We start from the raw sequence: 16607 nt of genomic DNA, 5'->3' as shown, positions 1-16607 counted from the left end.
ATAATCCATTATAGCATCTGTTCCCATTCTACCAAAAGAAAATAGAGCTTATATAGTGTAAGTTCCTTGTTCAAAGTCATACAGCTATAGCAATGCCCAAATTCAAACTCAGGTCTTTGACTCCAAAGCCTATGCTACAGAAGTGTTACTTGGCTCAGGGCTATTGTCTGATAGAAGTGAGCACATATTTGTACAATCTTGTGTAAAAACGGTGTTTATAAATCTATAAAGTGAATTTTATTGAGTTAAATAACGAGATAATTTCAATTTTTAAAAACATGAAGCTAACAATTTTTATAATCCCTTTTTACATTTAAATAAAAATATAATATTTAATAATTGTTAAGTTTGTAAGCTCTGCAAGAGCATATTTTATACCCATTTATAGATGGTTTTGCCTTCTTACTTTTCTTTCTTTTTTTATGCCTTCCTGCTTTTTAACTCATGTGTGTAGTGTTTTGGAACTGAATAAACATGATCATAAACACAATTTTATTAATAGTTCAGAAACGCCCCAATACAAAAGCAGTTTCTTTATATTTCTAAATATATGGGCTAGATATATTCCATTTTTCTAATATGGGATGGAAAAATACGTAAATTCATTTATGATACAAATAGGTGGGAAAAATTGTCACTTATTTTCTTACCAAAATGTTGTATATATCACTCACCATAAAGTATTTGTTCATTTTACATATACATCATATTAAAATGCAAGATTTTTTACTGCAATATGATTTCTCTTCAATTTTAGAAAAATAGAAATGTTTCACAACTTTCTATAGATTTCAGATCTCAAAAAAGTGCAGTAAATGCAAATAGCAGCTGCAAGATGTTGGAGACTCCCAAAAGTTTAGCAATGGAAGAAAAAGCATAAATAGCTAGGCATTTAGAGATGATATCTTGAATTCACAAAGAAAACTGTGGTTTTCTTATACAATGATTACATTCTAATTTGGTTTGAATATAAATTCCAGTAAGAGAATTAATAGTTAATGCTTTGATTATTGATTGTTAAATATCTTATACTCCGATTTAATCGGAACATTTTACACAGAAAGGAAACCTATAGCAGTTTTAGTTAGGATTCTCAGCTGGTCTTATATTGTGGATAGAATATAAGACACAGAGTAAGAATCTAGTCCATTGCATGTGGATGGTAATGCTCACCAAAAATGTAGTGTTTTTTCACATTCCATTAAGATATTTTTAAAATTAAACTTTTAAACACCCAACCCACTGAGATAAGGATGACCTATTTGCCACAACTCCTAAACCAATCTTCTCTTATAGGAATTCTCATCATCTGTGCCTTCAAATTAGAGGGAAATTGATGCTTTTCAACAGATGTCCATCTTTGTGCTCAAAGTCCACTCTCAGCAAATCTCAATTCAAATCTCATGCTATTTTAAGAATCAGGTTTTAGTGATTTAATCTCCCTCAGAATAGGTATTATGCAAAAATGCATGTATGTATGGGGACAATTTAGATGTTATCAATAGTGTCATCAACATTCTGCCCAACTATTGGTATTCCCACACTTTAAAGAAAAAAAATCTTTAAAAATGAAAACATAAATAAAAATGAAGCACCCAACTCAAAAATCATGCCATATCTCCCACCATTAGACACCTCATTATTGATGTTCCCTCCCCTGACTTGGTTCTCTCCATCCCATTGCCAATGTCAATGAACAAAAACTTACACTGAGATCAAACACTGGCAACTGGATGGTTTCTATAGGATCAACATTCCTTACCCCAAATCATGCAGAACATACCCCATAAACCACTGTTCCAAGGTTGCCTCTACATGGGGGATACTCCTACCCCAGACACCTAGGCCTACCTGTCTGCCACTTAGAGAGGGAAGAGTGGTGGATTGTGCTGCAACTGGCAATGGAGTACACATGCTCCTTTCCTGCTGGAGGCCACTTATACAACCCCATGCCAGCTGTGGGTCATTCTGGGGGACGGGCATATCTTGGATCTGCTGATCACACCTGGCCCATGGTGTGCAGCAATCGCCAGACAGTCTGGCAGGTTGGAGAGTAATCCCACGCTGGCCCCTTTCCCAGGGGGCTTGGCAGGAGTGATCCTGTGGGAGAAGGAATCTCCATTTTCTGGGAGAAAGAGGAGCACTGTAGCAATACTTTCACTTTATCATTTTTCTACTCTTGATTTTTTTTTCATTCTGGGTAATGCATTTAAAACAACCACAGAAAATTAGTTCAAACTCTCTGTAATAAAACAGTACCAGTGTCATATGAAGCTAAAGGGTCACCATTTCTTCACACAATGCAGCAGTCATACTACACTATACACTCTATAAGTAGGGCATTATACTCTAGTCCATTTGGTCAGTGGTTCCTTTTTAAATTTTACATAAACAAAAGGTAAAATGGTGCTAAGTTTAATGTATATGTAATGAACCAAAAATATGTGATTGATTTAGTATAAGATTTCCATATATTCCATTCATCATATTTCCATGATGATTTATTTAGAAGTTTGTTTGTGTTCTAATTTGTCCAAAAGCCAAAGGCATTGGAAATATTCAAATTAGTCAAAACAAGTATTTGAGACTTTTGAAACATATATTGTTTCACTAAAATATAAATAAATCAAATATAAATAAGCATAAAGAAATGCAATCTAAAGTATAATGAGCCTACTCTGATTATAAACAAACCTGATCACATAACACACAAACAGGGCTTCTAAATAACTGTTTGCATTTACCATATTTTATGTTTTCATTGACACATATACCAGAGTATATTAAATGTACTATTTCTTGTTGTATACTTTGAATATAGATTTTTAGGAATAAGTATGTAGTTTTTGACATTCAGTGAAGTAAAAGAATGAATCAGAGGTCCAGTATAGAATGCATCATCCATTGGTTCTAGATTTAACATATGAAATCTTAAAAGGAGAACTAGATGTTGTAAGGGTCTTTGTTTATTTTTAGTTTGTCATTGTTTTTTCTAGGAATTCACATGTTAAAAAAAATGTTTCTTTGGTTATTAGATAGCATTAACCAAGCATCAAGAAACATTTTTTTTTCAAACCCAAATCTTTAACAAAACTATCATTTTGATTTGGGAATCCATTTTGGGTTCTCCACAATGATGTAGAGGTAGACCTTGTCAATTACCTTACTGCCTAAATCTAGTAAGGTTCCAGGATGTGTTGGTTTAAGAAAAAAGTTTAGAAAATGTGGGAATGAGGGGAAAGAAGACAACACATTACACAATCTATATCTATTAATAGGATGCACATCACAATTATTTAGGGAATTAGTCACTAAGAGTGAGAGCTGTTAGTATTCACGATGGAAAAAGTACACAAATAATACTACAAAAAATTAGTGAGAGATTCAAGATGTTGCCATGATGATAGTATGAAGATCTGATGTTGAGAAGATCTATATCACTTCAGATAGCTTTAAATTTAAATAATAAAAAACATAGATTGTAAAATTCTACCTTGTTACTTGACTTAAATTAGTTCCAAAAAATTTTTCAAAAATATATGTTTAAGGTGAAAAATTGAATATCCCCTGGTATTAGGCACTTGCCTCCTTTAAAACTTGTTTTCACATTTAAGAAAACTCAGAAAATCTTCTCAGATACCTCAGGGACATAGAATCTTTCAGAGATTTTAATGCCAATGTAATATATTAATCTATTGGTTCTTCCTTAAATATGTACTCTGGTCTCATATGGCATGCCTGATGCCTTGTTTGATGATTAAAAGAAAACCATTTCAGTGTTTCAAAAATGTAGTAAGATGCTTAGGTAAAGTCTATCACCCACATTTGTTTGTTTGTTTTGGCTATCACCTTGAATCTCCTTCATGTTGTTACTCTGTAAGATGTGTATTAAATTTGCTCAGTTAGAATTGGGACATTAGTCTCATTCTGAAGCACACCGATGCTTCTCAAATTACCATTCTGCTATAATGAAAGATACCACCAGGAGACTTGAAGATGTATCTGACCTTCAAGCTGAGGTCACTCAATTTGTCCCAAAGTCGATTGTATTAATAACAATGGACAACCGAAGATAATGAGAAGAAAGAAGAAACAAAATTAAAAGTTTCACCTTAACTTTCCCAGCGTTTTCGTCATCTTCTTTTTTTTCTTCAAATTCAAAGGCAACAGTCATGCGTTGTTGTCTCTGCTCTTCCCACAGTGTTGGGTTAAAGCTGTCACTGTCTGACTGGAAATCTACAGTTAGATTCCAAAGTATTATTGCTTTTTTTACATGAAGTGTTATTAATAGAGCTTAGTACACTATGCAAAAAAATGGCAATAGGTACTATAAACAAGTACAAAAGTAAAAAAAAAGAGAAAAATAAAGAGAAAGAAAGAAGGAAATAAAGAAGAAAGGAAAGAAAAAGAGAGGAAAGTTCCTTCTATATTTTTTACATGGTCTTTTACATTTTAATTCAAATTCAGCTTTCCTAAGTGCATATTAATTACATATTGGGATTGGGAAGTTTTCTAGTGTGGAGAATAGGCTCAACAAATAATAATAATAATAATAATAATAATAATAATAACTGGAATATACATTAAATTTTTTTTTTTAATCTTCACACCAGCACACTATGCATAGTACTAATATATCCACAATTTGTTAATGAGAAAACTAGTTTTCTCTGGGCCAGGATTCCATTCCATGTCTATGTGATTACAGAGCCCATACCCATATCTGTAGCCACTAAATTCTTCCGGATTTTATAAAAGGTACTAGGTAACATTGGATTTTCAGTAAAGTGTGTATGATTAAAAGGTGTTTTTTTGTTTTTGTTTTTTTTTTTGCTGTGTGTATGTGGCTGGGAGGAAATGTAGGGGAGCTTATTTTTAGGGTTATCAACATATGAAAATGCAGTCTTTAACATTATAGTCTCAATAGTCTAAATATATCCTACATTAATAAGGAAAATAAGTGGCTTATAAGTATTTAATTTATATCAAAATATAGGCTAATAGTAATATCTTCTTTGGCAACATTAATTGTGAAGATCACGTGAAAATGCAGTACAAGTACTTAGTTTAGGCTAAATTCTTTTCCAAAGTACAACATTTACCATATATGTACTCATTTGTTGCAAGGGATTCTGAATATTCATTTATTATACTTCTGCCTGAAAAGCCAAAGGGTGACTTGCTTAAAGTTCAAAAAAATTTTTATATTAGCAACTCTTCTTTCCCAAAAAGAAAGCAAAACAAAATCAAACCTGGTTAATTCCTTAACATCACACCTTGTCTAACTAGATCTACCCCACTCCCTACAATAAATTAGGGATTTAATCTGTACAACCATATCTCAGAAATGACCGGCAAATCTGAGACTCTTTTCACTTTACCCTTCATTTTTTAAATGAAATATTTTGAAAATCTGGGGATATTAATATGAAAATATAAGTAAAGTTGAATGAATAAAGCAATAATTTCTTAAGGTTTTTCTTGTAGCATACGTAAACATGATGACTTTTCTTGTATAAAATTCAAAAGATCAATTTTATTGAAGCCTTAAAAATATAGAATCAATATTTCCTTTTCCTGCTTTTGTAAGTCAAAATTTAAATTAAATATTCTAAAGAATCCCAAAATGACTCACTTATATTTATAAGTCAAAGACTAAAGACATTTATTATAGTTATTCCTGAAAATAGATACATAAACTGTTTCTTTTAAAAGTTGCTCGCATTCAAGTGAATTGGGTGGATTTAATCCATGGGTGGAATAAAATGGGTTTACTCTTCGAAGAATTAGTATTACTGTAAGACTGCAGAAAAGATGTATGTCAGCCTGTCTTGGTGTGGGCTAAGGAGAATATGCAGAGTTTCAAATGGTAAAGAACAAATCTCTATGGAATCTCTCATCATCAAGGATAGAAGATTCCATTTTAAAAAATGTTTAGGTTTTTCAAAAAGTATTTCTATCAGAGCTACTGACATAGTTTAGAGAAACTCAACTTGAAAGAGAAAGAAAGAATGGTCATTATTTTCAAGTCATCTCTTTATGGTTTTAACATGAAATAATTTAGGGCCTGGGATCACCAGACTAAATGTTTAAATTGTGTTCATCAAATTAGTGAACACAGGAAATAAAATAGTTTATTGAGCCTTCCTTAAAATCTGACCCTTCTTAGCTCATTTCAGTTTGCTGGGTACTATATTTAGTTAACTAGTCCTATGTCGGAATCTACCAAGAGAAGTTGCTCTTAAAAATCAAGACTTTCATGTAAGATATTAACAGAAGAGTTACGTTTTTGGGATCTTATTTAAAACATTGATTTTGTGGGGCGCCTGGGTGGCTTAGTCGGTTAAGCGTCCGACTTTCGCTTAGGTCATGATCTCGCGGTTCGTGGGTTCGAGCCCTGCGTCAGGCTCTGTGCTGACTGCCAGCTCAGAGCCTGGAGGCTGTTTCGGAGTCTGTGTCTCCCTCTCTCTCTGACCCTCCCCTGCTCACGCTGTCTCTCTCTCTCCTAGAAATAAATTAAAAAAAAAAACAACAACAACATTGATTTTGTATCCTGCAACTTTACTGAATTCATTTATCAGTTCTCTCAGTTTTTTGGTGGAGTCTTTCAGGTTTTCTACATGGAGTATCATGTCATCTGCAAATAGCAAAGGCTTGACTTTTACTTGCTGATTGTGGAAGATCAGATTCATGCTTAGGTTTAACTCCTGGATGACTTATATATGTCATCCAGTTATTTTTATAGCATTGCCCATGTGCTAGTATTCCTGGGCAAATACCGAATAAAATTATTCCCTTTTATCCATAATTGTATAAGCATGGGAGAAATTTTTACTAATAATTTACCTTCATCACCACGAGGTTGCTGGGGAAACATGTAGTTAGTCAATACTCTTTGCTTTGTTTCTGGATGGGCTTCAGTTTGTAAAGGGATAAGGGCTTTTGACTAGAAGCAAAGAACATATAAAATAGATTAATAAGATAGCGAATATGAAGACTATTACTTTTATATAAGTCAATGGTCAGTAGTTTGGCTTCATTGAGCTGAAAGAACAATTAAAAGAAAAGGTAAGAGAAAAAGTAATAAAATAAGAAAGCATTACACAAAATAAGACTGTTGCTGAGGAATATTCTCAAATTCTAAGATCTATAAAGACTTAGACTGTTTGCAAGGTCTCTTGCTATTGCAAGATCATCTATGAATTTAACTGGGTTAAAATATAAACATTTTTTGAGATATTTTTGTAACCAAAGGCAGAGTCCACATAAAAATAAAAAAGGATTCTTATTGTATCTGATATATCAAAATATTTCTTGTGGATGTTAATATTTCATTCGTCATTATTAATTTGATTTTAGAAATATGCTTTCTGAAGGGTGTTGTAGAACTCTGATATTACATCCTATTTATATAATATATTGGAAATGATATCTAATGTTTAAAAAATCCACTAATTTCAGGACATTTATTTTTTAATTTAATTAATTTTTTTTTTTTTTACAAATAGTTTACTGTCAAATTAGTTTCCACATAACACCCAGTGCTCATCCCCACAAGTTCATGACATTTATTAATAGGAGTGAGGCACAAAGGGGATTTGGGATACCGATGTGTCCCATGAAACTGAGTCAGAAACACATTAAAACACTGTTAAAAATAAAAGTTAAATGATGCAGTTACTGTTCAGCTCATTCTCCCACAAGAATAATAAATCATGATATTAGCAGATGTTTTTTCACAATGAAAGACTGTAGAATAGATTGTTCCATTAGCATAGCTCACACTGAATCCAGAAATTATTTATAATGATATATTAATGCTTTGAAAAAATCTATAGTTCATTGATAAGATTTAGATTTGAATCTAATTTCTTTACTCAGCAGATGGAAGCAAGTACTATGATAACTATAGGGACACAAACATTATTCTTACGCTTACATTTTACATTTTGTAGAGATATAATTTTTCACAGAAGTAGCCCAATACCTAGAAATCTGATTAATTCATTATGCAGTAATGCTACTTTCATGCTCAGGAGATAATGGTAACAAACTAAATTCAAGATGATTTATTTTCATTTGGCTATTCATATTTGGGAAAAGGTGTTTCAAAATTTTGGGATTATGAGAAAAAGTAAAAGAAGACTAATAAGCCATGTCAAAATTATCTATCACGTTTTTTTTTCTGTAGGCAAATCAGATGTCTTCAACTATTTCTTGTTATTTTCCAGTTATTAAAGTTATTCATTAACACTCCATTACTGATTAGATTATAACCTATTTTTGTGAGTATAAAAAATATCAAACCAATTTCACAGAAAATACTGATAATAATTACAAAATATATGTGGCAATTCCCCATATAAAATTTTATAATTAAGTTGATTATAATTAAAATTATTTTAAAAAAAGGAATACGTAAAATAATAATTACCTCAGTAGGGACTGCAGTAATGATTTCTTATTCCTTACCTTTAGAGATATAATTAAAGAACATTCCCTAAGGACACATAGGTACTGCTTAGAAGTAAAAAGCTATAAAAATTATCATTTTGTGTATTCAATCTCTGAGAATGAAGTTGATGCTAAGTCAAAGTATTTAAAGAAGGTGGATATAATAGTACTGTATTATCTGTAGCAATGAAATACACACTTAAACTGCTATCTTTACAAAAATTTCTCTTCCAGAAGACAAAGGAACATATATTCTGCAGTATCTGCCAAGTTAGCTATTGGGAATAAGTTAGTAATTCCAAATTTAAAGTATAGTTCATCTTAATAAACAAATCAGGTATAACAGTTTTTACCTGATTGTCAGAAAGCCACAAAGCTGCAAGTTCTTTAAGTTTGGTAAATGAGAATGGTAAATTCTTCAACCTGTGAAAACAAAAAAATTCTAATAGTGTGGGTGAAGATGGATATAGTTCATTTTTTATGAAGAATTATTTAAAATACTGTAACTTATAGACTTCATTCTCCTCTCCAATTCTTTCTCTTCAGTAGTCTGAGCAACCTTTTAAAAGTGAAAATCTCCTATTTACAATCCTCCAAATGCTTCCTATCACATCTAGGATAAAATCCAAAATTGTTACCATGCCTTGTCGGTTATAAGATCTGGCCTTCAAGCCCCTCCAGAAACTTCTGCTACTCTTTTCCTGGCTTAGTCCCACTAGCGTCACTGACTGGCCTTTTATCAGCCCACTGAGAGCATTAGCCAAACTCTTCTCTCTGTCTGGAATATTCTTCTCCTTCACTTCACTAAATCCCACATGTCCTTTAGCGCTCAACTTAAATGCCATTTTCTCAAAGAGGCTTTTCCTGCCTCCTCATTTAAATAACTTTCCCCACTGTAGTCTCTAAGTACTTTATACTTTCTTTGATGGAACGCATCATGGTTTGTAATTACATATGTATTTTGTGATTACATTTTGCTGACTGAAATCCCCACAGAACTGTAGGCTCCAAAATGGGAAGAGGTCATGTCTGTCATACTGCTAAAGGAATCTACAGCTCCTAATGCTTTGATGACACCTGAGAGTGTGTCCTTTTGTTCTGTCACCTTTTGAATTTTGTGTAGTAAATATTCCAGGAGGGAATCTTTAAAAATGCATTTTGAGGTATGTGAAGTTTGGCATCAGCTTTGGTATTCAATTGAAATTATCTGTTTAGTTTTGGCTTCAGACTTTGGAGGACCAAATTGCCAAATGCCTACTTCAACATACTATTTGATATCCCTAAAATGGTGCATGATGAATACATTGTGATTGCATAGGCATATATGTGATTGCCATCATAGTTACTCAGCAAAGTGGTAATATAAATAAAGGCTGCCACTGGATTTATTGTTAATTTCTGCATGTTCACTTTTGAATAGAAAAACGCATTTTACATAGAACTTCGAATGAAAATTTCCTTAAGTCTTTAATGTGCTGGAATTCTTTCAGCCAATCCATGAATACATATATTTTGATAATGGAAATGGAAAATATTGCAATAATTAATAAGGATTGTGGGAGTAGTTTATATTATATGAAAGGAGTGAAGCCATTCAAATAATTTAATAAATATGAAAAGATATTGACAGCCAATACAAATATCAACAGTGTGCATTAGCCAGATAACTTTAGGAAGAATATAATAACCTCTCCGAGCTCATAAATATTTATAAAACATAACTAAGAAGTAAGAATGTAAAGAATAATGGAGACTAACTTAAAGTTCTCTTTTTATGAAATTATTTGTTATACTAGTATTTATAACATGAAACCAAAGTACATAAAGATCATTTGTAGTTTTCAGTTATTTAATTTCATTGAAGCCAGAAATTATAAAGTAAGATCTTATGGGAAGAATTTTTCCACATCATATGGAGATGAATTAAAAGTAGACTATTTATCAATCCTGCTGCATAAAAATTACATGAGGGGGAAACTGTCCAGGTTCATATACAACAACATGCATGAAAAATCATCATGAATCTAGTCATAAATGTGGAGTGTAAAGAAAAGAGACTGTTAGAGAAGGATGAATTATACTCATTTCTCTTTACTCCTCCAGTAATGTATGTTAAAAGTGAACCTCTATTTACTATCACAAATGTGTAATACATTGACCATAGGAACAATCTTGCAGCTGACAGTGCCTGGGAATAATCCTAAACCATAATACCAAAACTTTTAAAATGCATTCTATTATAAATGTGAAACTGTGATAGTCATGACATTTGGATGACATTTCATATTTAATCTTTTCTCAAAGTATTTCATATTTAATCTTTTATCCACTTCTTTCTCTGATAGTAATGTTCAATTTGGCCTCAGCTCTCGTTTAATATTGATTTTAGCTCCAGGTTAAGAGTCCTTGATTAATTCATTAATTAAAAGATATTAATTTGGCTCTATACTATGTTCTAGTCATTGTAGTAGGAGAAAAATTAAGCTTATATAACTGGCCTGACAAAATATTTTAAGTTCCTGGATATTGTGAGATTCTCAATGTCTAATTCATATCTTTTGTCCAGGCATCTAGCAATATGTCTGTCCCATGGTGGTTATTGAACTATCCTCTATTTGTTGAATATATAACTTCATTAGTAGCCTTTCTACTTTCTTACACTGTACACAAAATGGATCAAAGACTTAAATGTGAGGCCTAAAGCCATAAAACTCCTAGAAGAAAGCAGGCAATAACTTCCTTGACATTGGCTGTAGAAATATTTTTCTAAATATATCTCCTCAGGCAAGGGAAACAAAAGCAAAACTAAACTATTGGGATCATACCAAAAAACACAACAAAACAAAAACAAAACACAAAAAAACAAAAAGACTGTTTTATACAGTGAAGAAAACCAGTAACAAGACCAAAAAGCAATCTACTGAATGGGAGATGATATTTCCAAGTGATATATCTGATAAGGGGCTAATATCAAAGCTATATTAAAAAAACTTACACAACTCAACACCAAATGAAAAAATAAGTCAATTAAAAAGTGGGCAGAGTACCTGAATAGTCATTTTTTTTCCAAAGAAGACATACAAATGGCCAAAAGACACGTGAAAAGGTGTTCAACATCACTGATCATCAGGGAAATGCAAATCAAAATCACAATGAGATAGTACCTTATACCTGTCAGAATAGCTAGAATCAAAAAGACAAGAAATAACAAGTGTTGGCGAGAATGTGGAGAGAAAGGAACCTTGCTGCACTGTTGTTGGGACTGTGAACTGGTGCAGCCACTATGGAAAACAGTATGGAGGTTTCTTAAAAAATTAAAAATGGGAATGTCATATGATCAAGTAATTCTACTACTGGGAATCTACTTGAGGTAAATAAAATCTAAGCTCTAATTCAAAACGATATATGTATCCCTACATTTATTGTGGCATTATTTACAATAGCCAAAATATGGAAACAACCCAAGTGTCTATCCATAGATTGATGGATAAAAATGTGATGTATAGATATCTATATCTATATATCTATCTATATCTATATCTATATCTATATCTATATCTATATCTATATCTATATATTACTCAGCCACAAAAAAGAATGAGATCTTGCTATCTGCCAGGTCCAACAAGGATGGACCTAGAGGGTATACTCTTAAGTGAAGCGAAGTTAGACAAAGACAAATACCATATGATCTCACTCATATGTGGAATTAAAAAAAAACACAAAGAAGACAAGAAACAAACAAAAAAAGACCTTTAAATACGGAGAACAAACTTGTGGTTGCCAGAGGGGAGGTGGGGGAGGGGATGGGTGAAAGAGATAATGGGGATTAAGAGTACATGTATAGTAAAAGGTGAAAGATTTATGCGATCTGAAGAGAAACCAGAGTATAAGAGTACATGTATAGTGATGAGCACCGAGTAATGTATGGAATTATTGAATCATTATATTGTACACCTGACATTAATGTAACACTATATGTTAATTATGCTTCAATAAAAACAGTCAAAAAATAACTTCATTAGTAGTACTTCTAATTATGGGTCTTTTTAAACACTTAATAAGCATAGTTTCTATATCATCATTCAGATTATTACTGAATAAAAGTTGAGTAGACCAAGAACTTAAGAGAGACTTCTATAGCTCATTATGAAAACCTCCCTCCAAGTTAAAACAGAGTGGAGCTCAGTTCCATTGGGGACTGTAATGAAATCTACTGAGAATCCATCTTCCTATTATATCTCCATTACCATATTTCCTAATCTTATTCATACAAATATAATTAGAAGATTTTGAAAAATGTTTTGCTGAAAGTCATGTAGAACATTCAGTGTATTTCTCTCATTTTCTTGTCGGGTAACCCAGTCCAAACAGGAGATGAGATTGATTTGATTGGACTTACTCTTGTACCAACCTATGAAGCTTCCTTATCATCTTAATTTTAAAAAGGAAATCCCAAACCTTTTAATAAAATGCTTTATTCTCTTACATGGGAATATTACTGAAGTACTAAATAAATGTGATTTTTGAAAATCACATTATTATTATCATTTTCTTAAACAAACCAACAAACAAATGAGAACTCGTACACTCATCTTGAAACTTACAGATCTGAACATTCTAAATGATCCATAAAAGTCATCTTTGTTTCATTGTAACCTCTCAGTTTCTCATTTTGTCACCTGTCTGACTGAAACTTATTGCATACATTCTATTCTGTAATCACTTTATCTACTTAGCAGTTATCTTCAGTTAATATCTACTTTTATCCTTTCCTATCGAAGGACAGTTGTGGTGGAAACAAAGATGAATTGCAGTTTTGCTTTTACCTTTTTGCCTTTCCACTATGATAACACCTTAGTCACAAGAAAGAGATCTATCTTTTCTTTTCTTGCCTTGGTCTGAACATGGCTAAATAGCCATTTGGCTGTCCTTACCATAATGTACAAACTTTATGGCTTTTGATATTAGCTAATTGGCAATATTCTTCCAGGAATATTCTGGTGGTGTTGACAAGACACACATTGCCAAGTTAATTTACTGGAGACATTAGTATATACATGAAAATACATACATATGTGTATATACACACATAGTTATATACATGCATATTTTAAGTCATAAATTTTGTAGCTTGTTAATATAATTTTTCCCTGTTTTCATAACATTATGCTTTCTGAATATAGAAGGGGTTTGGTATATAAATTTGTGTGTATGTTTTATGTTATTTAAAATACAATACAATAAAAATATGATCTTAATTTTATCAAATAATAAAATTTAGAATATCAGTGTAAAAATAATTTATCTTGTGCTTTTTTCTCAATAAAACATGGATATCTACATTCTATATACCTCCTAAGACACAGAAAATGTTTTTAAAGTCATTAACAAGATACAATAATTTGCTGTTAGTAAATAGCTAATATGTGATTGTTAAATGTTGCAGAACTACCTGTTGTCACTCAAATTTAAGACTCTTAATTTCTGCATCTGTCCAATCTCTTCAGGAAGAAATTCCAGTTTATTAGAACGTAGAGACATAACTGTTACATTCTTACAGCTTCCAATCTATGGGTAACAAAAGAAAATAAAGAAATATACTGTAAACCATTTATATTAACTTTTAATATTAAAATAATTATTTTACAGATTTTCTTGTCACTTTAAGACTCCCTTAGTATGTCTATTGTTTTAGTTTTTATAATTTCACTCTTTAAAATATGTGCACCTATTATTTATATTCCTTTAGCTATTAAAGCAACATATATCTCACACTCTTTTGCATATTAGAAAGAATTTTCTTTATAATTTTATTATTAGAATGCTAATTAACTTCATTATTTTCATAAATCACATTCTTTTTGTCCATCCAAGTAATTGCTAACACATCTATGTTTCTGATAGATTATACATACTCAAAAGATGTTGACATTGCCTTGACAAAGTTAGTTTTATTTCATGTTGCAATAGTACTTGTCATTTTTATTCATAACTTTTGGCTCTAAAATAATGGCATATTGATTATTGTTCCTTCATTATGGAAATGTTTAATAGAAAATACTAAATTGAAAATACACCCCACACTATTTTCTTGACATTAACAAATAAAATCCCACTCAGATATAAAAACCAATGAAAGCTCTTGATGAATTCTTGAATAAAAATAATATTATTATGCCACATGATACTTTAAAAAACATGTATATGTTAAAAATCTTTCATTTCAGAAATGGAAATGTAATTATCCCAGAATACTATTTATCACTATTCTAAAGGCAAAATATTTAAATTCTCTGAAACGTATTCCTTAGCATTGACTAACTTACAATATTTTATTACTTTTCTTTTCAAGTAGTGTTCAAGTCAAATGCATTTTCTGAGTCAAATGTAAGAACTTACCACTTATTATTTAAAGGAGAATAATTAGCAAATATTATATAGATAACTCCTATATACATTGACAGCTCAACTCATGAATCTACATTGCTACTGCACTAGTTAAGACTTAATCTTTCAATATTCATTTAAAGTTAATTAAGAGAAACAAATGTATTTCTCACTTCTCTGGGTAATTCTGGAAGAAAATTCTCATCGACTGCTAACGTTCGAAGACTATGAAGGTAGCCAATAGTAGAAGGTAGACACTCCAATTCATTACAGCTACAGTCAAATTCTTCTAATAAAGATAAACTGAAAAGTTAAATACATTAGTTAGACATTTTAAAAGGTAAAATGGCAAAAGAGTTTTTAAAAACCACATATCCAAGTTCACTGAACAAAAAAGTTATTCATCTAGTGACTACAATACCATCATATAAATTGTTTTACCAGTTCAGCCAAATGGTTCAATCAATACCATACAATAAGTGGCTCAATTTATGGGGCACCTGGGTGGCTTAGTCAGTTAAGCATCGTACAGTTGATTTTGGTTCAGGGCATGATCTCACAGTTTCATGAGTTTGAGCCTTGCATTGGGCTCTGTGCTGATAGTGCAGAGATTGCTTGGAATTCTCTCTCTCTCTCTCTCTCTCTCTTTTCTCTCTCTCTGTTCCTTTGTCTGTCCCTCCCCCACTAATGCTATTTATCTCTTTCAAAAATAAACTTTAAAAAAGATTTTAAAAAATGACACAAAGTTTTATTTGTTTGTTTTTATACATTTGCACATTTAAGTCCATCTGTGGCCAAGACTATGGAGAGGGTCATTTCAGCCTGCAGGTATGTTCAGTCTGGTTTATATAGTATCTTAAAATGTGGTAAACTCTACATAATGATCCAGAGTTTTGGTGCCTCTTGAAAGGGGAAGAGCTGGCAATACTGGGCTGGTATTCCTCCATGACAGGCAATAGAATCAGAGTAATGGCCACTGCCTTCACATGAACACTGTTCTTCAGTCTGTCACAATCCCTACTACCCCATATATAGCCAGTTTTGGCCCAGATCTACAGAAAGAAATTCTATAAATGCACATTCAAGTTATCACCAGCAAATAAGACATTTCAATATCTGGTTTGAGATAGCTGGAAAAGAAAGATGGCCTGTCACTGGGGAAGCACTATCTGTATTTAAGTTGTCATTGATGTTGTTGTTAATATTATTACACTGTTATTACCATTCATAACATCATTATTACTGTGATAGGAAGAACTCCCAAGAGCAAGGATCTTGCTGTTATAAAGGGAAGGCTGAATTAGAATTAGTTGGATTTAAAGTTGTAGAATCAGCTTCCTTTATTTGTATATATATAATATAAATATCTATACATATCTTGCTATTAGCTTGAATGCATAGCTTGCTGGCTTGAATGCAATTTACTCCCATCATTTAGTTAATGAATAAACACAGAAATTAAATATATAGGTTTTAAGTCACTCAGAATGGATTTGTGCCTAAGCTCTATCACTTACTAGATGTGTTATCTCAGCCACCAAATAAAACAAAGATCACAGCTCCAACACCAAAGATGATTTTATTTACCTGCCAGGCACAGGAACATACCAGGAAAGAAATTCATAGAATAGTGCTCTGATGGGGAAAAGTCAGTGTCCAGAGGGCAGTGGGTAACAGTGGAATAGGCTCATTAAAGATTAAACATTTGCGTTATGGAGAGGGTGGAATGAGTTCACAAGCCTGTGTACAGTTAAGTAAATCAA

General features: G+C 32.0%; 1 protein-coding gene across 1 annotated transcript in view; it reads right to left on the bottom strand.

The window, feature by feature from the left end:
* LRRC7 (leucine rich repeat containing 7) overlaps positions 1-16607 on the bottom strand; it is a 561823-nt gene that overhangs the window by 99331 nt on the left and 445885 nt on the right. The window contains exons 15-20 of the mRNA XM_077776423.1: positions 15018-15147; positions 13910-14025; positions 8808-8877; positions 6847-6946; positions 4112-4236; positions 1852-2100 (exon numbers count right to left, since the gene is read on the bottom strand). Coding sequence (XP_077632549.1) covers positions 1852-2100; positions 4112-4236; positions 6847-6946; positions 8808-8877; positions 13910-14025; positions 15018-15147 — 790 coding nt within the window. The remainder of the gene's footprint in view (positions 1-1851; positions 2101-4111; positions 4237-6846; positions 6947-8807; positions 8878-13909; positions 14026-15017; positions 15148-16607) is intronic.

Source organism: Crocuta crocuta, unplaced genomic scaffold, assembly GCF_008692635.1.
Source record: "Crocuta crocuta isolate KB4526 unplaced genomic scaffold, BGI_CrCroc_1.0 scaffold342, whole genome shotgun sequence".
In the NCBI taxonomy this organism is placed as follows: domain Eukaryota; kingdom Metazoa; phylum Chordata; class Mammalia; order Carnivora; family Hyaenidae; genus Crocuta; species Crocuta crocuta.
The sequence above is the reverse complement of the archived record's forward strand: the minus strand, read 5'-3'. Positions and strand labels throughout refer to the sequence as shown.